Source organism: Ipomoea triloba, chromosome 1 (genome assembly GCF_003576645.1).
Source record: "Ipomoea triloba cultivar NCNSP0323 chromosome 1, ASM357664v1".
NCBI lineage: Eukaryota > Viridiplantae > Streptophyta > Magnoliopsida > Solanales > Convolvulaceae > Ipomoea > Ipomoea triloba.
Window position 1 is genome coordinate 29,822,354 of NC_044916.1, and position 25,300 is coordinate 29,847,653.

At 39.2% G+C, this 25,300-nt stretch overlaps 5 protein-coding genes across 8 annotated transcripts in view; 4 read left to right on the top strand and 1 right to left on the bottom strand.

The window, feature by feature from the left end:
• LOC116032521 (TBCC domain-containing protein 1-like) overlaps positions 1 to 2,978 on the bottom strand; it is a 7,116-nt gene extending 4,138 nt beyond the window's left edge. The window contains exons 1-3 of the mRNA XM_031275120.1: positions 2,256 to 2,978; positions 1,438 to 1,578; positions 575 to 955 (exon numbers count right to left, since the gene is read on the bottom strand). Of these exons, the coding sequence (XP_031130980.1) occupies positions 575 to 955; positions 1,438 to 1,578; positions 2,256 to 2,738 (1,005 nt within the window). The 5' untranslated portion in view covers positions 2,739 to 2,978. The remainder of the gene's footprint in view (positions 1 to 574; positions 956 to 1,437; positions 1,579 to 2,255) is intronic.
• A 2,165-nt stretch (positions 2,979 to 5,143) lies between these two features.
• Positions 5,144 to 8,617, top strand: LOC116033174 (FT-interacting protein 3-like). Of its 2 annotated transcripts, none has more exons than XM_031275934.1 (2): positions 5,144 to 5,407; positions 6,087 to 8,617. In XM_031275934.1, the coding sequence occupies exon 2, from the start codon at positions 6,111 to 6,113 to the stop codon at positions 8,436 to 8,438; it is 2,328 nt and encodes a 775-aa protein (XP_031131794.1). In that variant the 5' UTR covers positions 5,144 to 5,407; positions 6,087 to 6,110; the 3' UTR covers positions 8,439 to 8,617. The 2 variants fall into 2 exon arrangements, with proteins under 2 accessions (XP_031131794.1, XP_031131800.1); XM_031275940.1 differs by lacking the exon at positions 5,144 to 5,407 and adding an exon at positions 5,560 to 5,957.
• A 2,014-nt stretch (positions 8,618 to 10,631) lies between these two features.
• On the top strand, positions 10,632 to 13,816 carry LOC116019724 (FT-interacting protein 3-like). 2 transcript variants are annotated; one of them, XM_031260034.1, is made up of 2 exons: positions 10,632 to 10,723; positions 11,345 to 13,816. In XM_031260034.1, the coding sequence occupies exon 2, from the start codon at positions 11,363 to 11,365 to the stop codon at positions 13,670 to 13,672; it is 2,310 nt and encodes a 769-aa protein (XP_031115894.1). In that variant the 5' UTR covers positions 10,632 to 10,723; positions 11,345 to 11,362; the 3' UTR covers positions 13,673 to 13,816. The 2 variants fall into 2 exon arrangements, with proteins under 2 accessions (XP_031115894.1, XP_031115902.1); XM_031260042.1 differs by having other exon boundaries at positions 11,352 to 13,816.
• A 465-nt stretch (positions 13,817 to 14,281) lies between these two features.
• On the top strand, positions 14,282 to 17,147 carry LOC115996557 (FT-interacting protein 3-like). 2 transcript variants are annotated; one of them, XM_031235837.1, is made up of 2 exons: positions 14,282 to 14,568; positions 14,919 to 17,147. In XM_031235837.1, the coding sequence occupies exon 2, from the start codon at positions 15,239 to 15,241 to the stop codon at positions 17,015 to 17,017; it is 1,779 nt and encodes a 592-aa protein (XP_031091697.1). In that variant the 5' UTR covers positions 14,282 to 14,568; positions 14,919 to 15,238; the 3' UTR covers positions 17,018 to 17,147. The 2 variants fall into 2 exon arrangements, with proteins under 2 accessions (XP_031091697.1, XP_031091705.1); XM_031235845.1 differs by having other exon boundaries at positions 15,221 to 17,147.
• Positions 17,148 to 19,149: 2,002 nt separating this feature from the next.
• Positions 19,150 to 20,048, top strand: LOC116012182. Its single transcript, XM_031251666.1, has 2 exons — positions 19,150 to 19,924; positions 20,035 to 20,048. Exons 1-2 carry the CDS (start codon positions 19,150 to 19,152, stop codon positions 20,046 to 20,048), a joined length of 789 nt encoding a protein of 262 aa, XP_031107526.1.
• The last annotated feature ends 5,252 nt before the right edge of the window (positions 20,049 to 25,300 follow it).

Sequence of the window (25,300 nt, forward strand, 5' to 3'; positions counted from 1 at the left end):
TTTTTTTTTTTTTTTTTTTTTCATTTTCTTTAGTTTAGACTTATTACATTTATCAATGACCAATTAATATATAGATTGGGCTAGGCCAGACCAAACAATAAAAATCTTGGCCTGACCTGGCCCACTAGCCCACATCCCAAAAAAAAAGTAATTTTTTTCCAATTTCTTTAATTCAGAATTATTATATTTATCAATTAATGTATTTATTTTTATTATAATAACTTACAAGTAAAAATTTATTTATTTACATATCTTTTTGTTATAATTATTGTCAATCTTTATAACTATTATAAATTTTAATTTATAATTTTATTTTGATATAAATAATACTCCGTAATTATTATGATCATTAAAATAATTAATAGTTTATGTTTTAAAAAATAAACCAAACAGAAAAAAAAAAAAAAGTATACACAATTTTTTTTACTTTAAAGCCTATAGAAAAAGACTGTTTTCTAACTTTCAGCCAAACACCATAAAATGAAAATATTATGAAAAATTAATCTTTTTTACGGAAAACAATCCATTAGTCATAGTCTAATTTAAGAGTAATTTCAAATAATTCAGAACTTACTTTTACAGATGAGCCATTCAGATCATTTGCATGTCTTACATATGATGATTTAGAGATCCCCTCGATATAGCTTGGACCTCGAGAACCTAGAGATGCCTTTGCTGGACTCATACACACATCAGCCATTGAAATATCCTGATCTGAGGCATTGGTTGGTCCATTTTCCTTGACAGATGCTTTGTCAGTTATCCGTTCCAAAGCAGAAGCAATATTTTGAAGAAGCCAGTCATGAACAAGGGCAGCTGGAACTGGAGCAGCGGGCATGTTGGGATCTGAATTTGCAAAAAATGGAGCAATCTGGCTCAGTGGAATTTTCTCAGATCCTTTTTCCCCAAAATAGAGAAGGTACCCAAGATGCTCAAATTTCTCCATTGATAACACCTGGATAATTGTTAAGTTAGCATTTCAGAATATGATTAACTTGAGAGGGCACAAATAAAAAATATATAAATATAACAGCTAGTTATGATGGAAACAAATGAAATTTTACTTTTTTCAAGAATTAAGCTTCAATCAACAACCCAGATATAATGTAGAACGAATTTCGATTGAACGAGTTTATAGCAGAGACTATAACAAACAGATCTGAACAAGTTCCTTCCCTCAACAACAGTGGTTGTGTGGGATGGATGGTTAAGAAATGGAAACTTGGGTTTCATATAAGTACATTAGCAGCACATGGCAATATCTTGATGCAGGTCTCAACATCTCTCTAATTTTATCCTTTTCTGTCCTCGAGGTATCGCTGTTTCAAAGTACCAGTGGTTTGCAGGACTGCAGAGAGATCCACTTAATTCTGAAGTATGCATAATAGATCATAAGCCAGAAGCGGAATTAAAACATAAAGTACACATTTCACAAACCAATGATTCTTCTGCCTCTCCTTCAATTGGGTCTGCCAACAAAGAGAGAATGTTGCCCAAGTGTTTCTGTAAGTAGGATAATTGATGAGCCTCTTCATCAGACTGTGATGGCATGAACCTACGACTATTGCTGCGCACTAGCTGCAATCAGTTAAAATCAGTTTATTATGTTAAGTACCTATGTGATTGAAACGCAAAATGTACAACCAAAAGTGCAATATGAACTAGAAATGCAAGTTCAAACCATGTATCAAAAGAAGCAGACACATTCAACTATTGTGGCAAATCAGATAGCCAAGTAAGGCTTGAAACTAAACACACACACGTTAAACAAATTTTAAGATAATTAATGCAGATGTGGCTTCAAACAATAAGAGTTTAAAATTTTAAAGCACAAGAATATATCTACTAGTGATGCCAACAAGGTAGATCATTCTCTCCGATGTACCAAAAAGAAAACAAGGCAAGTCATTAATTCACTTACAATTTTATGCAAATAGATTAGGCCTAGGCCATGGGCCTCTTAAACCAGGTAAAATATTCAAAATTACACCATTTCCCATTTCTAACTATAGTTAGTCGAAATGCATATCTAACGAATGCAAGCATTAAGCATACATGTTTTTAGAATATGAATCCACATCCACATGATAAACGGGAGCAACGTTTCATGGTTATAAAAATAGCAAGGCATATCATATGATTATATTTCTAGAAGAAGAAATACTTTTGCGTCGTCCATGCAAAACATGATTTCCATTTTCCAATAAAATGAAGAGTGATGAATTAACAAAAGCAGCATGTACGAAGATGCTTACTTGCATCGGCGATAGGGCAGATAAGAAGCCATCGAAAGCCGAAGTGGAAGGCCAAACATCGGCTACAGCGGCGGAGTCCTTATACCCCCTGGGAAACAACCTCTTGTAACTCTGGATGTACAAAAACACCACCAAATCGAAGACGTTGACGCCTACGGATTCAATCTCAGAGGGCGTGGCGGTGACGATGGGGTCCTCATCGGACTGCAGGACGGCAGCGACAGTGTCGAGGAGGAGGTGGGCGTGCTGAGGCGAGATCTGGAGGACATCGGAAATGTGTTGCGATTGGACGCGACGGTCAGAGGGGGAAGCGAGGGACAAGAGCTTGTCCTTGATGGGGCCCAGTGTTTGGGTGCCGTCGGTGAAGATGAGCTTCGGAATGGGGAGAAGGCCGTGCTCGAAGGGCTCACGTCTTGGGCGGATGTAAATTGGTGAAGAAGAGGCGGACGGCGTCGACGGTTGCGGCTCGGCGGCGTCGGTCATGGCTTCCTGGACGGCCGGAAATGGCGAGTGTGATCAGTTTTCGCCTTTCAGGATTCAGGAAAGATGAGTTCTCAGATCCTTAATTGCGTAACCGTAACTCACAGATTAATCCTGAAAGATGAATTCTCAGATCCTTGATTGCGTAAGCGTAACTCACAGATTAACAAATCATGGTTAAAGTTGAGCTTCACCACCAAAATTATAAATATTTTCACTTCATCTCCATCTCCATCTCCGTCTCCCTCGTTATATAATTAGATTATATTATAGAAAGAAAGAAAAAAATCTGAATAGTTCAATTTGATACTTGTACTAAGAAAAAAATAGAATTGATTATTAGGATATTCAAAAACTATACAGTTCATTTTTTTTTCTTTTGTAAGTTGATAAAAAGTTAAAAATTAAGATGAAGTCTTAGGTGTAAATATCTTTAGAAAATATACGAAATTATGCAATTGGTTTCATTAGCTTCAAAAAATTTCAATTCAACATTCAAACATGAAAAAGTAAAATGAAAATGTAAATGCACCATTATAGGTTATCAACTTATCATTAGGTAATAGGTTCACTGAGGGTGTGTTTGGATCGCATGAGAATCGGAATCATAATGGAATCAAATATTTGGTAATGATAATAAATTTTGATGAAAATATTTTAATTGTTTGGTAATAAAATGGAATTGGAATGATTATTAATATTGACGTTTCGTTATGCATAATCTTATAATGGGGATAAAAGTTTTAAAAATACATAAACAAAAAATCAAGACAATTGATCATAATATAATGACAACCAAAGCACCAATATGAACAAAAAAATCAAAGCAAAAATTTCAAAAACACTAATCCAAACTTTATAGAAAACTACTAATTTATTTATGATAAGCTAATTCAATAATATTGTGATATAGTGGCACGAAGTGACTATCCCATATGAGAAGTTATGGATACGAGCCTCAACAGGGGAGTAATAACATAACATATTTTTGCAAAAAATAGTATTATTAAGTTTGACTTGTGAGACTGTCTCACATGAAAATTTGTCACTTATTAGTTACTATAGAGGGAGGTAGAGTGATTATTATAGATATAGGCTTAATTCCCTAAATGAACTATATTGTCTAGATATATGCTTAATTCCCTAAATGAACTATATTGTCTAGATATAGGCTTAAATCCCTAAATGAACTATATTGCCTTGAATTCTTGATTCAACTTTCATGTGCCAGTCATCAATTTTTTGGGCAGTTGTTTTGATTTCAGGAAAAAATTTCAACCGTATGCTCAACCTAAGAATGTTAATAATAGACAACTTGTAAGAAATTAAATTTGAAATTTTATAAGTACCACATCAACTATTCAACCAACTCGCATAAATTGCTTTATTAATTCAAATTCTGATGAAATATAAATATTAGTCACAACAATAATTTATTTAGACACAACTTATTATCTCCTTAAATTGTATCGTATAATAAGAGTGGTAATAAGCCCTTCAAATCTTTTACAATTTAATTATTTTCATAATATTTAATTCAATTTTAGTGAGTAAGTTTTGATATTGAAAGTTGTACTAAATAAACAAATTGAAATAAATTAAATAATACAATAATAAGAGATGACTAACCAATAATGTGGTATATAACAATTGTTATATTTATTCACTATATTTTATCATAAATTAATTATGCAAAATAACGTTAAATAATAAAAATTGAATAACAAATTTTTATGTATATAAAATCCTCTCACAAATTCTGTAATTCTAAACAACATCATAATCTCGTGTAGAATGTAATATAATGTAATCTAACATAAACCTGATTAGGCCATCACATGATGCTTTCCATGTAATGGAATTATGAATATACAGAGATGTGCTGTCTCCCACTTACTAGATTTGTACTTCAATGTACTCAAAATATGATATTATACTCTTTCCATAATTGAATATGTAAACAAAATATCTTCTCATATTGTCTTGTAAAAATAAACAATAATTTATTTAAAAAAAAAACCTCTTAAATCTTTTGAGTATGGTAATAAGTCATAAGGAATTGATTTTAATTTTGTGATTATGATGTTAATTATTTGAATAATTTAACTGTGATTGAGTGGATTAATAATTTGAACGGTTTTTTTTTTTTGAAAGAATAATTTGAAGGGTTTTATTATTTAGAAATAAAATCGGGGTATTAATGTATTACGGAGTATTATAGAAATGTGAGGTGTAATATATAGGTAATATAGGCGAGTGTGGGACCAGAAAGCGGGAGAGGGGTCCACCTGGTCAAGCAGAGGAGATTAATAAATAACGGTAAAAGGGTATTACGGCAGCAATAAAGAAAAAGAGAAAAGAGACGGAAAATTGACATTAGGCATGAGCAGCGGCATCCAGACTCCAGAGGCGCCCTCACCGACCACCGGGAAAGAGACACAAGAAGACACGCACTGCCAGAGAGAGAGAGAGAGAGTTGTGTGTTCTTTTTCTCTCTCTACAAAACCGTACCCTTTTCTATTCTCTCTCTCTCACTCTCTCGCCAGATTCCAAAAAGCATCAAAGACCCACACCCACCCCTTTGCTTTTTTACTCTCTAGTCTCTGTTGGTGGAGTGATATTCAGAGTTTCACCACCCACTATCTCCTCTTCAGCTCCCATGAACACTTGAGGTATATTCTTTTTCATTCTCCCCCTTTCCGCTTCTCTATCTGTTTCCATCTATATACCTGTTTCTGAAAAAATTAAAACGTTGATATAGAGCAGACATTCTTGATTTTGCCACTTTTTTTTATTCTGCATTTGATACTCGCTCTCTCTCTTTCTTGTTGATTTTTTTTTTTTAAAAAAAAAAATTCTGGACAAGACATTCTTATTATGTCTACCTACGTCTAAAGCAACATTTTTTAGGGTGGTATTTTCACTTTTTTTTTTAAAAAGCTCTCTGGGTTTCTGACGAGCTCCATTTTTCTTAGTGAAGTATAAGCTCCATTTACTACAGCAATGTTCTTTGTCATTCTGTTGCTAGAGACCCATTGAAGTGTGTTGTTAAGTATGGGGTTACAACTTACAACTTTGTTCTTTGTTGTTTTTGGTTTTTTGGTTCATTGTTCTGTGTGGATTCTGTATTTTTTTAGTGGGTTCTTGCCTTCTTGATGTTACAGGTTTGGAGCATTCAGATCTAATGTTTTGATAGGCTTTCGGAGTTTTCTTGTTATCACTGTATAAACCTATCCTCTTTTTTTTTTTTTTTTTTCCAAACCTTATAAAATTGTCTGACTAAGATCTTGGGTCTAATGTTGTTTAATTACTGAACATTTGACTTAATTTTTTGTTTGTTTGTTTTATCAGTGCAATAGAGATAATAACTTGAAGATGCAGAGGCCACAACATGAAGATTTTACTCTTAAGGAGACCAAACCCCACCTGGGTGGAGGGAAGGTCTCAGGTGATAAGCTTGCTAGTACCTATGACCTTGTTGAGCAGATGCAATACCTCTATGTCCGGGTTGTGAAAGCCAAGGATTTGCCAGGGAAGGATGTTACAGGAAGTCTTGATCCTTATGTGGAGATTAGGCTGGGAAACTACAAGGGAACTACGCGCCACTTTGAGAAGAGGAGCAACCCTGAATGGAATCAGGTGTTTGCTTTCTCCAAGGACAGGATTCAGGCATCTGTGCTTGAGGTGTCTGTGAAGGATAAGGATTTCGTTAAGGATGATTTTGTTGGTCGGGTTTTGTTTGATCTGAATGAGGTTCCAAAGAGGGTTCCGCCCGATAGTCCTCTGGCACCGCAGTGGTATAGGTTGGAGGACAGGAAGGGGGATAAGGCTAGAGGAGGGGGCGAGCTGATGTTGGCTGTTTGGATGGGTACTCAGGCTGATGAGGCATTCCCCGAGGCATGGCATTCGGATGCAGCAGCTGTTAGCGGGGCTGATGGCCTTGCAAATATAAGGTCTAAGGTATACCTTTCGCCCAAACTTTGGTACTTGAGAGTTAATGTAATTGAGGCTCAGGACTTGCTGCCTAACGATAAGAGCAGGTTTCCAGAAGTTTTCGTTAAGGCAATCCTGGGGAATCAGGCTCTGAGGACCCGAGTTTCCATGAACAAATCTATCAATCCAATGTGGAACGAGGATCTAATGTTTGTAGTTGCAGACCCATTCGAGGAGCCTCTCATTTTGAGTGTGGAAGATAGGGTTGCACCGAACAAGGACGAGGTTCTGGGGAGGTGTGCTATTCCTTTACAGTTTGTGGACAGAAGGTTGGATCACAGGCCACTGAACTCCAGGTGGTATAATCTCGAGAAACATGTAATCGTCGAGGGGGAAAAGAGGGAAATAAAATTTTCCAGCAGGCTTCACATGAGAGTATGCCTGGAAGGCGGTTATCATGTTCTGGATGAATCAACACATCATAGCAGTGATCTTAGGCCAACCGCAAAGCAGCTATGGAAATCTAATATCGGTGTTCTTGAAGTGGGCATTATTAGTGCTGGTGGGCTTTCACCTATGAAGACAAAAGATGGACGGGCGACAACAGATGCTTACTGTGTGGCCAAATATGGACAGAAGTGGGTCCGAACGAGGACAATAATTGACAGTTTTGCTCCAAAATGGAATGAACAATACACTTGGGAGGTATTTGATCCTTGTACTGTTATAACTATTGGCGTGTTTGATAACTGTCATCTGCAGGGAGGAGACAAATCTGCTGGGTCGAGGGACTCGAGAATTGGAAAGGTCAGGATTCGCCTCTCTACTCTGGAGACGGATCGTGTTTACACACATTCTTACCCCCTTCTGGTTTTGCATCCCACTGGGGTAAAGAAGATGGGCGAAATTCAATTGGCTGTTAGGTTTTCTTGCTCTTCCTTGCTTAATATGATGCATATGTACTCACAGCCCCTTTTGCCCAAAATGCATTATATCCATCCCTTAACTGTTATTCAGCTCGACAGCTTGAGGCACCAGGCCACTCAGATTGTATCAATGAGGTTGAGTCGGGCTGAGCCACCGTTGAGGAAAGAGGTTGTGGAGTATATGCTGGATGTTGGTTCCCACATGTGGAGTATGAGGAGGAGCAAAGCTAATTTTTTCAGGATTATGGGCGTTTTAAGCGGGCTGCTAGCTGTTGGGAGATGGTTCGATCAAATATGCAACTGGAAAAATCCGATTACAACTGTTTTGATTCACATCTTGTTCTTGATTCTCGTCTTGTATCCCGAGCTCATCCTTCCTACTGTTTTCCTGTATCTGTTCTTGATTGGAGTGTGGAACTATCGATGGAGGCCGAGGCATCCTCCCCACATGGACACGAGGCTCTCGTGTGCTGACAACGCCCATCCTGACGAGCTCGACGAGGAGTTCGATACCTTCCCGACCTCCCGCCCTCCCGATGTTGTGAGGATGCGATATGACCGCCTGAGAAGCATTGCAGGAAGGGTTCAAACCGTGGTTGGGGATTTAGCTACTCAAGGGGAAAGGCTGCGCTCTCTGCTGAGCTGGAGAGACCCGAGAGCTACAGCGCTGTTCGTGATCTTCTGCCTGGTCGCTGCCGTTGTCCTGTATGTCACGCCCCTCCAAGTCGTCGCGCTTTTGATTGGATTCTACACCTTGAGACACCCGAGGTTCCGCTACAGGCTTCCCTCCGTGCCCCTTAACTTCTTCAGAAGGTTACCAGCTAGGACAGACTGCATGCTATGATCTGAGTTGCATGCATCTTTACATTTTAATTCTTCTGTGGGATGTGATTTTTAAGTTGTTAGAAGTTGGACAACTGATGTGAATCCAATCCATGTCTGTTTTTATTTGTAGGATGTTATGTCGTTTTTGGGAACCTTAATGTTATTCTAAGGGCTAATAGCTTGAATGAGTTATATGCATCTGTGATCAATTGTAGTTTTAGTCATATTTTACATTTTTTTGGGTGTTCTTATTAAAATTGATAACATGTAATAATGACATTATTAGCGATCTCTTTTTAAAAACCAAAAAAAAAAAGTTTTGAAACCACAGATGATGCGAGTATAAGTTTAGTATTTAGGATGGCAACAAGGCGGGTCAAAGCCATCAGTGACAGAAGTTGGAGAGGAAGACAAGAGTGCAGAGTCATGGAGCAATGCAGAAGGTTTATTGATAAGGATTCTAGTAGAAAGCTCTTGCATGTCAACCACGAACAAAACATGGTTGCGGATTTTTTTTGCTTGTTTAGCAGCTAATGGTAATGAGGAAAGGGTGGAGTATGACACCCATCCTCCTGGCTGCATGCACCTAATGCACAATGATTTGATGACTAGCTTGCGTCTCACATTTGAGACGGAGTGATTAGTATAGGATGGATACCTTCAATCAGGGTACCGAGTCAAGAGTTTGTCTGGGTACTAGGAGCTCGTAGCTTGATCACATTGCTCGAAAGACGGGCAGAGCACGACACCCTAGTTCCCTGCTTGGCATTGGCGATCAAGTTGTGGTGCCTGACTAGGTGCGACACTTAGAGGCGACCAAACAAAGATCTTACAGAGATTTTCTTAAATTTGGCAGTGGTTTCTTTTTTGACATTAGGCAAGTAGTATAACTGTTTAGAAGGCTTTCCTAAGTTCAAATTTGTTAATTTTTTCTTTCCTTCCTAAGGTATGTTTATCTTGTATAAATATCCTCAGGAGCATATTGAAAGGGGTTCTGAAAACAATTCTCTTATAATTACTCTTGTCAATTTTCTTCTTATTATTTTTCTCTTTGTTTTATGGTTATGTTAGCCCGTCATTCAAGTATCCAAAACCGTAAAATTAACATTATCTACAATCATAAATAGATGACAAGACAAAGATGTTAGATAGACCCAACCCTCAATAACATTTTAAGGATTGTAAAAATCTTGTATACTATTATTACTCAATTCATTAGTGCCTTTGCTCTTTGGAGTTTGGACAACCCAAATACCCAATACTCCTTGTCTCTCCCAATATCGATAACCTTACAAACAAGCTTACCAACTAAAAAATACTACGTAGTAGTATCCCTTTGATTCATTTTAGCTCCAAAAGCACCATAAAAAACTTCAAATTTTCATGTTAAAAATCTAATTTCTTACTTATTTTACTCTCTAAAACAATCACGGCTAAACTCACTCAACTCGTCTCTTTGTATTAAAAAACATTTTTAATCATATTATATAGTATTTGATGGTTTTTAATAGACTGGATCTCATAGTAAATCTTTCTTCTCAACAATTATTTAAGGTTGAACCTCAAATCCAAGGGCCCTAGTCCCGACCCGACATGCCTCGGCCTCACAGATGCATGCAACTCATGGTAAAATAGTTGAATATAAAGACTAGACATTTGCTTATTGTCCACAAAGAACCCCTCACTTTAAAAGGTTGCTCCCACACTTAGATTCAATCCTTAATTGTTTTTTTTCAAATTTCACTCATGTGATTAAGTGAGCGGCCAATGCCGGCAATTCCATAGTAAATCTTAATGGTTATAGTAGTTGTCTTGGACCTTACCATCCCATATCACAACCTTTGTGCTGGATCACCATTTGAACATGAACTTTCCTACTACCTTCCAACCGTTCTAAGACTATACTCTCGACCTTAGACCCAATCGTTGTCTGAATCTTTGGGAGCTCCAATATAAAATACACCTAATAATATTATAAAGTGTAACTAATCTAAACGTGGGGTTGATCTTTCAGTTTTTAGTTTCTTAAAGAATGACGAGAATAGGTTGACATTTCCAGTTTCTTTAACATAAAACTCCGGCCAATGGTGTAGTGTTTTATGCGCAGGTCAACGGTGTGCCATTGCCCAGCTCCCAGCTCCCACGTTCATCTCTCAATTCTCCAGTTCGATCTGAAGATTCCCTTTTCTTTTTCTACCGTATCTACCTTCAATCACTGTAGCACAAGCATGATCATCTAAATACTACGGAGTAAATATATATCCCCTCATATATATCTCCTCCTCAGCTTCCCTTCAAGCTCAGGTACACTTGTTTCTGCTTGCTCTCAATCTGTGAATAGTTGTGCTAACAGAAATGTTCACTCTACATATATATCTACTGCTACAGATAGTTGTTAGTCGCTACCCACATGATTAGGATAAAGATATATATGGGCCCTTAAGCACTGAATTCTTGATTGTTTTTAAAGAAAATGCATGTGTTCTGATTTTGTTTTATTTTTTTGCTACTTAAAAGATTCTTTTTTAAAAAATCAAGATGTTTTTGCTTTATCAGAATGAAAGATGCATAATTTCTTTCTTTTTAGATTGCGGCCGATTATTCTCTTTGATTTTGTATATTGACTTGGTTCTTTGTTGATTATATATGTAGTTTGTTGTTTGAGTTCTGTATTGTATATTTGTATTTACAGCAGGTTTGATTCATAGAATAGACCTGGAATGAAATGATGTTCCCGAGAATAGGCCTACTCCTTTGTTTGTTAATGCTTTTTATTCCAAGAACAATGTTCCTGGAATGAGTTATTCCCCTTGCAAGGGGAATAGCTATTCCAGGCTCCATGGTATTAGGCTATTCTGTAAACTAAACATGTTGTTAGCGTTTTTTGTTTGTTGTGTGTTTAATACTCGGCCCTTGTTTGGGTAGAGAACAGAAAACCTGGAAATGCAGGGGCCTTCAGAAGAAGGTTTTTTACTTGAAGAGACCAAACCCAATGTTGGTGGGGGCAAGGCCACAACTGCTGACACTGTTGAGCAGATGCAGTACCTCCATGTCTATGTTGTGAAAGCTACAGATTTACCTGCTAAGGATATTACTGGAGCTATTGATCCTTATGTTGAAATTAGGCTGGCGAGCTGTAACGCTATAACCCAACACTTTGAAAAGAATAGCAATCCAGTGTGGAATCAGGTATTTTTGTTCTCCAAGGATCACATTCAGAGTTGTTCTGTGCTAGATGTGACTGTGAAAGATAAGGATTTTTTTGAGGATGATTTTGTTGGCCGGGTTTCATTTGATTTGAGTGAGATCCCATTCAGTATCCCTCGGGATGTTTCACTTGCACCGCGATGGTATAGATTGAAGGGCAGGATGGGGGATAGGGTTGAAGGGGAGTTGATGTTGGCTGTTTGGATGGGTGATCAAGCCAATGACACATTCCCTGAGGCGTCAAATTCACACCCTCGAGCTGTTAATGTTGCTGATGACTTTGTAAATACAAGGTCCAAGGTGTACTTCTCGCCCAGGCTTTGGTACTTGAGAGTGAAAGTGATTGAGGCTCTGGACTTGTTGCCAAATGATACGAGCAGGTCCCTAGAAGTTTCTGTTAAGGCAATTGTGGGATATCAGGTTTTGAGGACCAGAGTTTCTGCAAATAAATCTATGAATCCAATGTGGAATGAGGATCTAATGTTTGTAGTTGCAGAGCCATTTGAGGAGGCTCTCATTTTGAGTGTGGAAGACAAGGATGAGGTTCTGGGAAGGTGTGCTATTCCTTTACAGTACGTGGACAAAAGGTTGGATTATAGGCCAGCGGTGAAGCCCAGGTGGTATAATCTTGAGAACCATGTACCCGATGAGAGGGAAATGAAGGAAATTCAAATTTCCGGCAGGATTCTCGTGGGAATATGCCTGGAAGGAGGTTATCATGTTCTTGATGAACCAACAGATTATAGCAGTGATCTTAGACCATCCGCGAAGCAGTTATGGAAATCTAATATTGGCGTTCTGGAATTGGGTATTCTTAGTGCCCGGAACCTTTTACCTATGAAGAAACGCAGGACATCTGCAACTACAGATGCTTATTGTGTTGCTAAATATGGCGAGAAGTGGGTAAGAACAAGGACAGTAACAGATAGCTTTGCTCCCGAGTGGAATGAACAATATACTTGGGAGGTGTTTGATCCTAACACAGTTATCACTATTGGTGTGTTTGATAACTGTAATCTGCAGACTCCACAGGTTGGATATGGATATAGATCTGCTTTGGCAAAGGACTCAAAAATTGGAAAGATCAGGATTCGCCTTTCCACTCTGGAGACAGATCGTGTTTATTCACATTCTTACCCACTTCTGGTTTTGCTTGCCAGTGGAGTGAAGAAGATGGGTGACATTCATTTGACTGTTAGGTTTACTTGCTCGTCCTTGCTTAATATGATGCGTATGTACTCACAACCCTTGTTGCCCAAAATGCATCATCTTCAACCCATAACTGTTAATCAGATTGACAGCTTGAGGCACCAGGCCACTCAGGTTGTATCAATGAGCTTGAGTCGAGCTGAGCCACCCGTGAGGAAAGAGGTGGTGGAGTATATGCTGGATGTTGGGTCCAGTATGTGGAGTATTAGGAAAAGCAAGGCTAACTTTTTTAGGATTATGAGTGTTTTGGGTGAGCTGATATCGATATTGAGATGGTTTGATGGAATATGCCACTGGAAAAACCCAATTACAACTGTTCTGATACATATCCTGTTCTTGATTCTGGTAGTATATCCGCGAAGTATCCTGGCTGTTATTTTCCTGTTTATCCCTTCGCGTATTGCCTACCTCTACAGATGGAGGCTAAGGTATCCTCCTTTCGTTGACATTCGCCTATCTTGTGCTGATGATGTTCATCCTGATGAGCTCGACGAGGAATTTGATACCTTTCCAACTTCACGGCCTGCTGATATAGTGAGGATGAGGTATGACCGTCTGAGAAGCATAGCAGGAAGGCTTCTAATGGTAGCTGGCGATCTAGCAACTCAAGGAGAAAGGGTGGTAGCGTTGATGAGCTGGAGAGACCCAAGAGCTACGGCGCTGTTTTTGATTTTGTATTCAGTTGCTGGGATTGTCCTGTATTTCACACCCTTTCAAGTGGTGGCCATCCTGACTGGATTGTTTGTGTTGAGACATCCGATTTTTCGCCCCAAGCTTCCCTCTGCACCTGTTAATTTCTTCAGAAGATTGCCATCCAAGACAGACATGTTGTTGTGAGGAATGCATGCTTTAATTTAAGACTGGGGTGGACCATTTAGCATTCTCTTAGTCTCTTCAGTCACCAATGAATATGTAGAGACATATGAGGCTTTTGATTCTTTGGTTATAAAAAGTCAATAAAAAATACTCATTTTAGTCAAAGAAAAAATAACTCTTTTTTTATGAAAAATATCTTTCAATTTTTTTTTACTCGTAAGAAGAAGAAGAAATTTCTGAAGGCAATTTATTTTCTTTAACTCCTTTCTAGCTCACTTTGAGTTAGAATAAAAAGCATTCCACGATCCATAAAAGTTGGAGACATACATAGGCTTTAATGAACTTTTCCAGTCTTGAGCCAATTATTTCTGCCATTCTAGTGTTTGTAAGGTGCTGGGGTATCTTGTGGATTTGTATCCAAAAGTCGGCCCTGTCAAGCCTAACTTCATAGGAATCTTAGGTACAAGGATGGGGGATGAAGCTGTGAGCCCTACAGAATGAATAGTCTTGTACTGGTGAAAAGCCACACATTAATTCCAACAACCCTCATTACTCAGAGTGAATGCAATGCAGTAATAATGGTGAAATTAAAGCTGGTTACCAACCAAACTAGAGGAGAAGAAACAACATTAATGGAATAATGGCGAAGCTTGTTAAGAAAACAAGAGAGAGAGGATTTATCTGTTGGTGGAATGACTTAAAAATAGAGAATAGGTTGGAATTTCCAGATTAACATAAAACTCGGGCAAATGGAGTTGACGAGTTGTGTTTTATCCGTTCTCCAGGCCGATTGAAGATTCCCTTTTCTACCTTCACTCACTGTAACACAAGCATGATCTTCTAAATAGTACGAACGGAGTAAATTAAATATATATCCCCTCATTTCTCCTCCTCAGCTTCAATTCCATCAAGCTCAGGTACACTTGTTTCTGCTTGCTCTCAATCTGTGAATAATTGTGCTAACAAAAATGTTCACTCTATATATCATTATATCTACTGCTACAGATAGTTGCTAATTGCTACCCACATAATTAGGATAAAGATATGGGCCCTTGCGCACTGAATTCTTGATTGTTTATAAACAAAATGCATTCTGATTTTGTTTTATTTTTGCTTCTTACAGATTTACTTCTTTTTTTTTTTTTAAAAAAGCAAGATGTCTTTGCTTTATAAGAATGAAAGATGCATAATTTATTTATTTCTTTATGGATTGCGGCCGATTTGTTCTCTTTGATTTAGTATATTGACTTGGTTCTTTGTTACCCAGAAAGGTGAAATTCCCGCCCCCAAGCCCCACACCCCGGCCTGGCCTGACAGACAGGATAGTGGAGGCTAAATCAGGGTAACGTAGTGGGAGGACCAATGTTGTGCCCACAAGAAGTCCACTGCATTGGGTGTAACTTCCAAATTGTGGTCGTCTAACTTGATCCTGTGTTTAACTCACAATCTAAGCTGCCCGTGCGGGCAACTTGATTCTTTGTTGATTATGTAGTTTGTTGTTTGAGTTCTATATTGTATTTAGCGTTTTTTGTTCGTTTTGTGTTTAATACTCTGCACTTGTTTGGGTAGAGAACAGAAAACCTTGAAATGCAGGGACCTTCGGAAGAAGATTTTTTACTTAAAGAGATCAACATCAAACCCAATGTTGGTGGGGGCAAGGCCACAGCTGGTGACACTGTTGAGCAGATGCAGTACCTGCATGTCTATGTTGTGAAAGCTAGAGTTTTACCTGCTAAGGATATCACTGGAGCTATTGATCCTTATGTTGAAATTAGGGTGGCTAGCTGTAATGCTATAACCCAACACTTTGAAAAGAATAGCAATCCAGTGTGGAATCAGGTATTTTCTTTCTCCAAGGATCACATTCAGAGTTGTTCTGTGCTAGATGTGACCGTGAAAGATAAGGCTTTTGTTGAGGATGATTTTGTTGGTCGGGTTTCATTTGATTTGAGTGAGATCCCATTCAGTATCCCTCGGGATGTTTCACTTGCACCGCGATGGTATAGATTGAAGGGCAGGATGGGGGATAGGGTTGAAGGGGAGTTGATGTTAGCTGTTTGGATGGGTGATCAAGCCAATGACGCATTCCCTGAGGCATCAAATTCACATCCTCGAACTGTTAATGTTGCTGATGACTTTGTAAATACAACGTCCAAGGTGTACTTCTCGCCCAGGCTTTGGTACTTGAGAGTGAATGTGATTGAGGCTCTCGACTTGTTGCCAAATGATAAGAGCAGGTCCTTAGAAGTTTATGTTAAGGCAATTGTGGGATATCAGGTTATGAGGACCAGAGTTTCTGCAAATAAATATACCAAGCCAATGTGGAATGAGGATCTAATGTTTGTAGTTGCAGAGCCAGTTGAGGAGCTTCTCATTTTGAGTGTGGAAGACAGGATTGCACCAAACAAGGATGAGGTTCTGGGAAGGTGTGATATTCCTTTACAGTACGTGGACAGAAGGTTGGATCATAGGCCAGTGGTGAAGCCCAGGTGGTATAATCTTGAGAACCATGTACCCGATGAGAGGGAAATGAAGGAAATACAAATTTCTGGCAGGATTCTCGTGGGAATATGCCTGGAAGGAGGTTATCATGTTCTTGATGAATCAACAGATTATAGCAGTGATCATAGACCATCCGCAAAGCAGTTATGGAAATCTAATATTGGCATTCTGGAATTGGGTATTCTTAGTGCCCGCAACCTTTTACCTATGAAGAAACGTAGGACATCAACTACAGATGCTTATTGTGTTGCTAAATATGGTGAGAAGTGGGTAAGAACAAGGACGATAACAGATAGCTTTGCTCCCGAGTGGAATGAACAACATACTTGGGAGGTGTTTGATCCTAACACAGTTATCACTATTGGTGTGTTTGATAACTGTAATCTGCAGACTCCACAGGTTGGATATGGATATAGATCTGCTTTGGCAAAGGACTCAAAAATTGGAAAGATCAGGATTCGCCTTTCCACTCTGGAGACAGATCGTGTTTATGCACATTCTTACCCACTTCTGGTTTTGCTTCCCAGTGGAGTGAAGAAGATGGGTGAAATTGAGTTGAGTGTTAGGTTTACTTGCTCTTCCTTGCTTAATATGACACGTATGTACTCACACCCCTTGTTGCCCAAAATGCATCATCTTCAACCCATAACTGTTAGTCAGATCGACATATTGAGGCACAATGCCACTCAGGTTGTATCAATGAGCTTGAGTCGAGCTGAGCCTCCCATGAGGAAAGAGGTAGTGGAGTATATGCTGGATGTTGGTTCCAATATGTGGAGTATTAGGAAAAGCAAGGCTAACTTTTATAGGATTATGAATGTTTTGGCTAAGCTGATATGCATATTCAAACACTGCGTCTCATGATGCTTCCAATATGCACCGGCCGTACCTATTTTATCCTTAGCTTGTTTATATGTATCAAACACTGGTGTCTATGGTTGCCTTATTATATGCATGTGTTAAGTTGCTTAAGTTCAAATTAATTAATTGTTCAACATTCAACAATTAAGCATACATATGTTTAAAGTTGCCCACGAAAAGCAAAATATCCTGGCTCCAGATAGACTCCCACATTTTTTAAGGGATAAATCACGATGACACAGTAGCCTGAAAGACTTGTGTCTGGTGTCTGCAAGAAGCCCACCATATTGAGTATAACTTGAGCATTGTAGTTGTCACGCGCAATGTTATATCATTGCAGACTCACTATCTATCACCCAAGAACCAGCTGAATTGTCGATTACTTTTTAATTTGCAGTAAGCAATGTGAAGCATCATGAGACGCAGAAAACCTTAAGAGTGCGTTCTGAGATAATTTTGATTGCGGGGCGGAAACTGATGAATCTAATGTGTATGTGTTTTAATTTAGAGCACTTCAATTCCGGCCTGCATTTGCAGAATTGCAGCTGGTAGCGATGAGGACAAGAGGGTAGTTTTCTGATGACGGAGAAGTTGGTCTCCAACAGACAAGACAGCTTAGGTTACAGTGCTATATATGCTAGCTTCCACTTCAGAATCTATCAGAGTATCAGGCATATATTTCCCATCTTTTCAGGCCAACTGCAGCCGCTCTGACTTCACATTATATTCGCCGTTACTTTAATTTAACGGCTTCCCAACCTGTCAAATACTGAAATGCCCTCCTATATTTAGTTTTTTTTTTTTGAAAACATATTTAATTGGTTATTAAAATTCTTTTCTAATAAAAATTTCATGGTTTAGTTAGAAAAAATTATAATTTTATCACAATTTATGAGTCCCCAGATGAATTGGAATTCAACAGCAGATTGGAAAGGGAAAAATAAAAAATTTATCAATTTATCCTTGAATATTACTCCGTAGTAATAATAATAATAATAATAATAATAATAATAATAATAATAATAATAATAATAATAATAATAATAATAATAATAATAATAAAATAATAATTTATTATTATTATTATTATTATTATTATTATTATTATTATTATTATTACACTAAAGAAATTTTAGTTTTTATAACACTTCTCCATTCTAATCTCATTCTCAAAAAAATTCTATTCCTTTTTTTTTTGAATACTACTAACTCTATTACAATGCAGTATCTGTTCATAACTACTTTTTCAATCCCACCACCTCCCGTATAAAAGGAAGGGTTTGATGCCACTGGACTACAAGGTCTTTCGCAATTCTATTCCTTTATATACCAAACAATATAATAATGTAATTTGAATTCTTACTTTATCCGTACATTATTCTTGTTCCACAGAATTACAATTTACTGATTTTATTTATGATTTGTAAGTGAGCAAAGTTAAAATAACATTTTCTACAATAACATGTCATGTGAATTAACATTTTTTGTCTATAATTTTTTATTGTTTACAACTGCGTACTTGCAAGTCATGTAACAAAATATGATAAAATTTCACTAATTTCCTACTTGAAGGACCAAAGTGAGAAAAAAGGAAAAAAAAAAAAAAACAACAAACAAACAAAATCGTGCATCTATAATATCAATTTTTGTAGCCATACATGCACGTACCAATATTAAAAATGACATTAAAATCGATAATTACTCAATTACAATACATCAAAGTCTCTGATCTCACGTTTCAAAATATCATTTTCATATAAGTTTCAACTCCGACATCCCTATCCTTGGTTCACCAATCAACGTAACCCTAATTTTGAAAAATAAACGATCGAGAGGTGTGAAAATTTAAGGGAAATATAGTTAGATGTAATAGGACTCTAGTAGTGTAGTCCCTTTAGACTTCTTATTGTGTAGTTGTCTATATGTATTTATGTGATTATTGTAACCCTAACAGATTATTCAATATACGAACATTCATCTGGTATCAGAGCCTCCGAGGTTAGTCTCTGCTCCGGTTCGTTGATGGCACCTCTGTCTGTCCGTCGCGGCCGGAAGCTGATAAGGATGCCGAGACGCCGCCGCCTGAGGATCCCGCGGTTGCGGCCTGGGAACAGTAAGATCAGGCCGTTCTCTCAATGCTCGTTGCGTCATTGTCAGAGGAAGTTTTGTATCTCGCTCTCGGCCACACCACGTCTCGATCGTTGTGGCTGGAGATCGAGACTACCTTCGGGTCCGTCACTCGGGCTCGTTCTCTTGGCCTTCTCACGCAGTTGCAGGAGCTTCGTCAAGGTGACAACACGACTTCGGAGTACCTTGGGCGTGCAAAGGTTCTTGTCGAAGAGCTTGCGATGGCGGGGCAACCGGTGTCGCTTGACACGCAGAACTTGTACATTTTCAAAGGACTGCGGCCAGAATTCAGGGCTATGGCGTCTTCCCTCGTCACTGTTGGATCTTCAGTGACTATTGCCCAGCTTTCGGACTTGCTGCGTGCTCAACAGTTCATTAGCAGCGATGATTATTCCCCTGCAGCGGATTCCCAGCCGGCGGCGATGCTGTCGCGGCGAGCAGGTGATGGCCGACAGTCGGCTGATGTTAGTGGATGGCGTGGTGGTGGCCGTGGCTCGGGACGTGGTCGCGGTTCTGGTCGTGCTGGACGCGGTGGCGGCAGGGGACCTCGCTGCCAAATCTGCCGCAGCCATGGGCATACGGCGGTGCACTGCTACCGGCGGTATTCCGAGCCGGCGTCTCCGCAGGTTCATGTTGCGGTTGTTCCTGGTGATTCGGCATCCCACTCCCAGGCTTGGTTTCCAGACAAGGGTGCTACTCACCACACCACGCCGTCGGAGGATGTGCTAGCAGACACGGAGGCCTATCGTGGTTCTGACTCTCTCCGGGTTGGAAGCGGCGAAGGTTTGTCTATTACCCGTATTGGTCATGCCCGTTTTTCCTCGTCTCGGTCTCTTAATTTGTCTAGTGTTTTAGTGGTCCCTAAGCTGTCTCATTCATTGATTTCTGTTCAGAAATTTGCCCGTGATAATAATGTCTACTTTGAATTTTATCCCTCTTTTTTTGTGGTTAAGGATATCATCACCAAAACTCCGCTACTTAGAGGTCCGAGTGTGGGTGGGCTATACACGTTGCGGCTTCTTGTGTCTCCATTCGTGCCTTCTGCGCTTCTGTCTGCCCGGACTTCATCAAGTGTGTGGCATAGTCGTTTAGGGCACCCTCATTTTCGGGTGTTAAATAAAGTGTTACGTAGTTGTTCTGTTAGTAAGCTAGATATGAGTTCAACTCAATTATGTTCGTCTTGTCAATTGGGAAAGTCCTCCCGTTTTTCTTTACCACGTGTTAATTCGCAGAGTTCTGTAGTATTAGACTTGATTTATACAGATATTTGGGGCCTACGCCTGTTTTATCTAGTACTAGTTATCGTTATTTCGTGTTATTCGTTGATGACTTTTCTAGATACTGTTGGCTGTTTCCGTTATGTCTTAAATCTGATTTATACTGTGTGTTTGCTAAATTTAGAACAATGGTTGAAAATCAGCTTTCCTGCAAAATAAAGGCTATTCAGTCTGATCTGGGGGGTGAGTACAATAAGTTGAGTTCTGTCTTAGCTTCGCTTGGCATTGTTCATCGTAAGTCTTGTGCTTATACACATGAGCAAAATGGCCGTGTTGAGCGTCGCCATAGACATATTGTGGAGACTGGGCTTACTCTTCTGGCCCAGGGCTCTGTTCCGTTTCGTTATTGGGACTATGCATTTGAGGCTGCGGTATATCTGATTAATCGATTGCCGTCCTCCGCTATTCAGATGACTAGTCCTTATTCTAGGTTGTTTCGGTCCGAGCCTTCCTATTCTCATCTCCAAGTGTTTGGGTGTCTTTGTTTTCCATACCTTCGTCCTTATAATCGTCACAAGTTTGCTTTTCGGTCTTCCGCTTGTGTCTTTCTTGGTTATCCTGAGTCTTTTCGTGGGTATCGGTGCATGGACCTCAATACGGGTAAGCTGTTTGTCTGTAAGCATGTTTGCTTTGATGAGGTTGTTTTTCCTTTGGCTAGTTCTGTTGTGCAGGATTGTTCTTCTTTGCCTATGGAGCCCTGGGGTGCCGGTTCTATGGTTGTTTCGCCTAGTTCTGTGCCTATTGCGCCGCCAGCTACTGTGCCTGTCTCACCACCAGTTAATTCTTCTCCTCAGCCTGCTGGGTCGGTTGCTGCTCCACGTTCTCGGCGTGGTCGGGGCCGTGGTGGGCCACATCCGCCTCGGTCTCATACCATGCGTCTTCGTCATATGGAGTCTTCGTCTCCTTTACGGGCTCTTCTGGCTACTGGTGAGGATCCCACCTGTTATTCTCAGGCCGTTCTTCACTCTGAGTGGCGTACTGCGATGGATGAGGAGTTCAATGCACTATTGCACAATCAAACGTGGCGGCTGGTTCCGGCCACTCCGGACATGAATGTTGTGGGCTGTAAATGGGTTTTCTGGACGAAGCGGAAGGCAGACGGGTCGATTGAACGGTATAAGGCGCGGTTGGTCACGAAAGGGTTCAATCAAATAGCTGGTGAGGATTTCTTTGACACGTTTAGCCCGGTGGTGAAGCCTACCACGGTTCGTCTGCTTCTTTCTTTGGCCTTGTCTCTTAAGTGGACTCTTCGTCAGTTGGATATGCACAACGCCTTCCTGAACGGGCGTTTGGCTGAGACAGTGTATATGAAGCAGCCACCGGGATATCTTGATCCCAACTTTCCTGATCATGTGTGCCATCTTCAGCGTTCTCTATACGGGTTGAAGCAAGCTCCGAGGGCTTGGTTCAAACGTTTACACGATTTTCTGCTTTCAGTTGGGTTCACGCCTTCCAAGACTGACATATCATTGTTTCACAGGTCGAGTGCTGGGTCTCATCTGTTTATTCTTGTTTACGTAGATGACATTCTCGTTTTGGGGAGTGATTCATCTCTTGTTTCTGAGCTTCTACAACGCTTGGCTTCTACTTTCAAGATTCGAGACCTCGGTGTTCCACACTTTTTTCTTGGGATTGAGACTGTGTCGGTCGATGGTGGCTATATTCTTTCACAGCGTCGGTACATGGCTGATATTCTTACTCGTGCTGGTATGGTTGACTGCAAGCCGTTGTCTACACCTGTGTCCACGGCTCGTGCCTCCTCTGATTCTGACTTCGACACTCCTTTTGATAATCCTACTCAGTACAGGAGCCTTGCAGGTGCGTTACAGTACTTAACTGTCACGAGGCCGGATCTCTCCTTTGCAGTTAATCGGTTGTGTCAGCACATGCATTCGCCTTCTGTTTCGCACTAGGTTATGTTGAAGCGGGTGCTCCGGTATGTCAAGGCTACTCTACAGTTCGGTCTACGGTTGCGTTCTACTCGAGCTGCTGTTTTGCATGGCTATTCAGACTCTGATTGGGCCGGTGATACTCTTGATCGGAAGTCCACCAGTGGGTTTGCTGTTTACCTGGGTGACAATTTAGTATCATGGGTCTGTCGCAAACAACGGACAGTAGCTCGCTCCTCCACCGAGGCTGAATACAAGGGCCTAGCTGATGTTGCAGCTGAGGTGACTTGGATTGTCTCGCTTCTCACTGAGATTGGGTTACCCCTGTCAGCTCCGCCGGTCTTGTGGTGTGACAATTTGGGCGCCACTTATATGTGTGCTAATCCAGTGTTTCATGCTCGTACTAAGCATGTAGAGGTGGATTATCATTTTGTTCGGGATAAGGTGGCTTCAGGTGATCTCCAGGTTCACTTTGTTTCGACACAGGATCAAGTTGCTGATATTTTCACTAAACCGCTGTCTGTGAAGCGGTTTGTTCTCCTTCGGGACAAGCTTAATGTTGTGTGTTTACCACCTTAAGCTTGCGGGGGAGTAATAGGACTCTAGTAGTGTAGTCCCTTTAGACTTCTTATTGTGTAGTTGTCTACATGTATTTATGTGATTATTGTAACCCTAACAGATTATTCAATATACGAACATTCATCAGATGGAGATGGTGACGTTTTAGAGTCCAACTAAACATTATTATAGCCGTTATTTGTTCATAGTTACCACCTAAGCTTGAAGTATGCGTTTATTATCACATATTCACCTTTTTTCTTGGGAGTAAAAAAACCACACTGTCATAATCTGCTATCATGAGAGAGGGCTAGTATCATCAAAAAGAAAATCAATATTAATATAAATTAAAATTCACATCTTGCGTGAAACTTTTATGTGAGAAGTTTAATACTTTTTAATTCAAATTTATATTTTTTTTAGTCATGCATCAAGATAAGACATTCTCACATAAAACTCATTCAAACCTAATATAACATATGGATTACTAAAATTTATAGCCATTTGCACAAAAGTGATGTTAACTTCCCTACAATATATATTTTTTTTTGGATGAAGTAATTGAATTTGAAGTCCTGCATGCTTGGAGCAGGTCAAAAATGTTATTCATTACGGAGTATTATTTTTTTTTTATAAAAAACCTTAAAAAATTTAGATCTTGTTTTCAAAAAAAAAAAATTTAGATCTCAACTAATCATACTGACAAGACAAAATGCTGACTCCTTTAATTTTTCTCTCTAAAATCAAATGCCTTTCTCTGCTGCTCAACTCCGGCTTCCACCGCCGACCTCCGGCTGGAGCTCTAATGAAGCTTTGAGCCGGCGGTTTTTNTGTTTGCTCTCGCTCTTCTTCCGCCCCGATCACCGTCGCAGCTCCGTCTGCCTCCGACCACCGCCACAGATCTTCTTCTTCCGTTTTCTCTCACTTTGAATAAGATAATAGTAGGTAGGTATTAGGGTTTGTGTTGGTAGTCTTGAACTCCCAACCCTACTTTGACTTTACCCACTTTTTATTTTCTCTATTATTGTGTTTTCCTCTCGTTAGTTTCACGAGCATTTTTACTCTCGTTACTTTCACGAGCTTTTCATTTTCATTAGCATAAATCGTTTAGTTTGGTTTCGACAAGTGTTGATCTTATCCTGGGCGAGCAAAAAAGAATGATGACGAAGACCCAGATCTTTAATGAAGCTTTAAGCTCCCTGAAGGAACATAGCTTCATAGTTATGAAACAGTCTGCGATTCAAGTTTTCTATAGCATATTTAGAAAAGTTGTTTGTATGTCTGACTGTAAGGAATTGTTTACCATTTCATTGATCATTGATGTAAACGTTTTATGTTATGAATTAATGGAATAACTACGTTTACCTTAAAAAAAAAAAAAAAAAAAAGACTGACAAGACAACTTGCTACCGTGGACTGATGACGATGGACTAATTTTACGTGGCGCTTTGATGCTGGAAATAATATTGTCCCTGTCCTGTCCCACGCAGGCACGCACTCTTAAAAAGACAACCAAAAAACAAGTCCTTTGCCATTTATAAGTGCAGTATGTGTGCGGATGCTTAGCTTTCTGCATTAAATAGATCTGACTTTACGTCACGTAGTAATTAGTACTTCACGCATGCATGCTTGTACACAATTTCATGAAAGTGTCACGACTTGAATTGTAATGCGTAGTACTCCGTAATTCATATCACGAGTTGACGACATATATCACGAGTTGAGTCATCAAAAACATTACAATATAATACATCAAATGCACTGCAACATCTATAATAATCTACGAATTGATTAACTAATTATAATTGCGAGAAGCTAACTCGAAATAGAACAACGTTGATAAGTTAATTAGTTTAATAAAAACACATTTGATGATAAAACACAATGTAATAAAATGACTTCAAATGATTTTTTTTTTTTTTTTTGTAATAACTTAAAAATATATGTTAATTTTAAGCATGAATCTTATGGATTTATAATAACACGCGGCACACATACATACACATACATATTATATGGTAAGATCCATATGGGAATAATATCTCCCTCTATAAAAAGTGTGGACATATCCATAAGGCCATACCCTCCATTCTTGAGATAAAAATCAAATGTTAAGATATTACCTAGAGTATTAAATTTTTAAGTTTGTAATAATTATAAAATTGACCTCTCTTTTCTTTTACTAAAACCTTCAACCATTGATAACTCATGATGAACATGTGAGATCAATCATCACGTTTTATATAGAGAATCATGTTCTCATTTGATTATGCTTGTGTGTGTGCGTGCGTGTGTGATGAAGGAAACCTGCACCTTCTACCCAATGGTGTGTATGGGGTAAATCTGCTTAAAGTTTTGTAATTATATCTCCAATCAACCGGTGCCTGACTATTTATTTTATATTTTGCAAGGTTTTTTTTTTTGAAAGAAAAATA

Bases quoted from the DNA above. Each gene is read 5' to 3' on its own strand.
- LOC115996557 (XM_031235837.1), top strand. From the start codon at position 15,239: ATGCAGGGACCTTCGGAAGAAGATTTTTTACTTAAAGAGATCAACATC.
- LOC116019724 (XM_031260034.1), top strand. From the start codon at position 11,363: ATGCAGGGGCCTTCAGAAGAAGGTTTTTTACTTGAAGAGACCAAACCC.
- LOC116012182 (XM_031251666.1), top strand. From the start codon at position 19,150: ATGCTCGTTGCGTCATTGTCAGAGGAAGTTTTGTATCTCGCTCTCGGC.
- LOC116033174 (XM_031275934.1), top strand. From the start codon at position 6,111: ATGCAGAGGCCACAACATGAAGATTTTACTCTTAAGGAGACCAAACCC.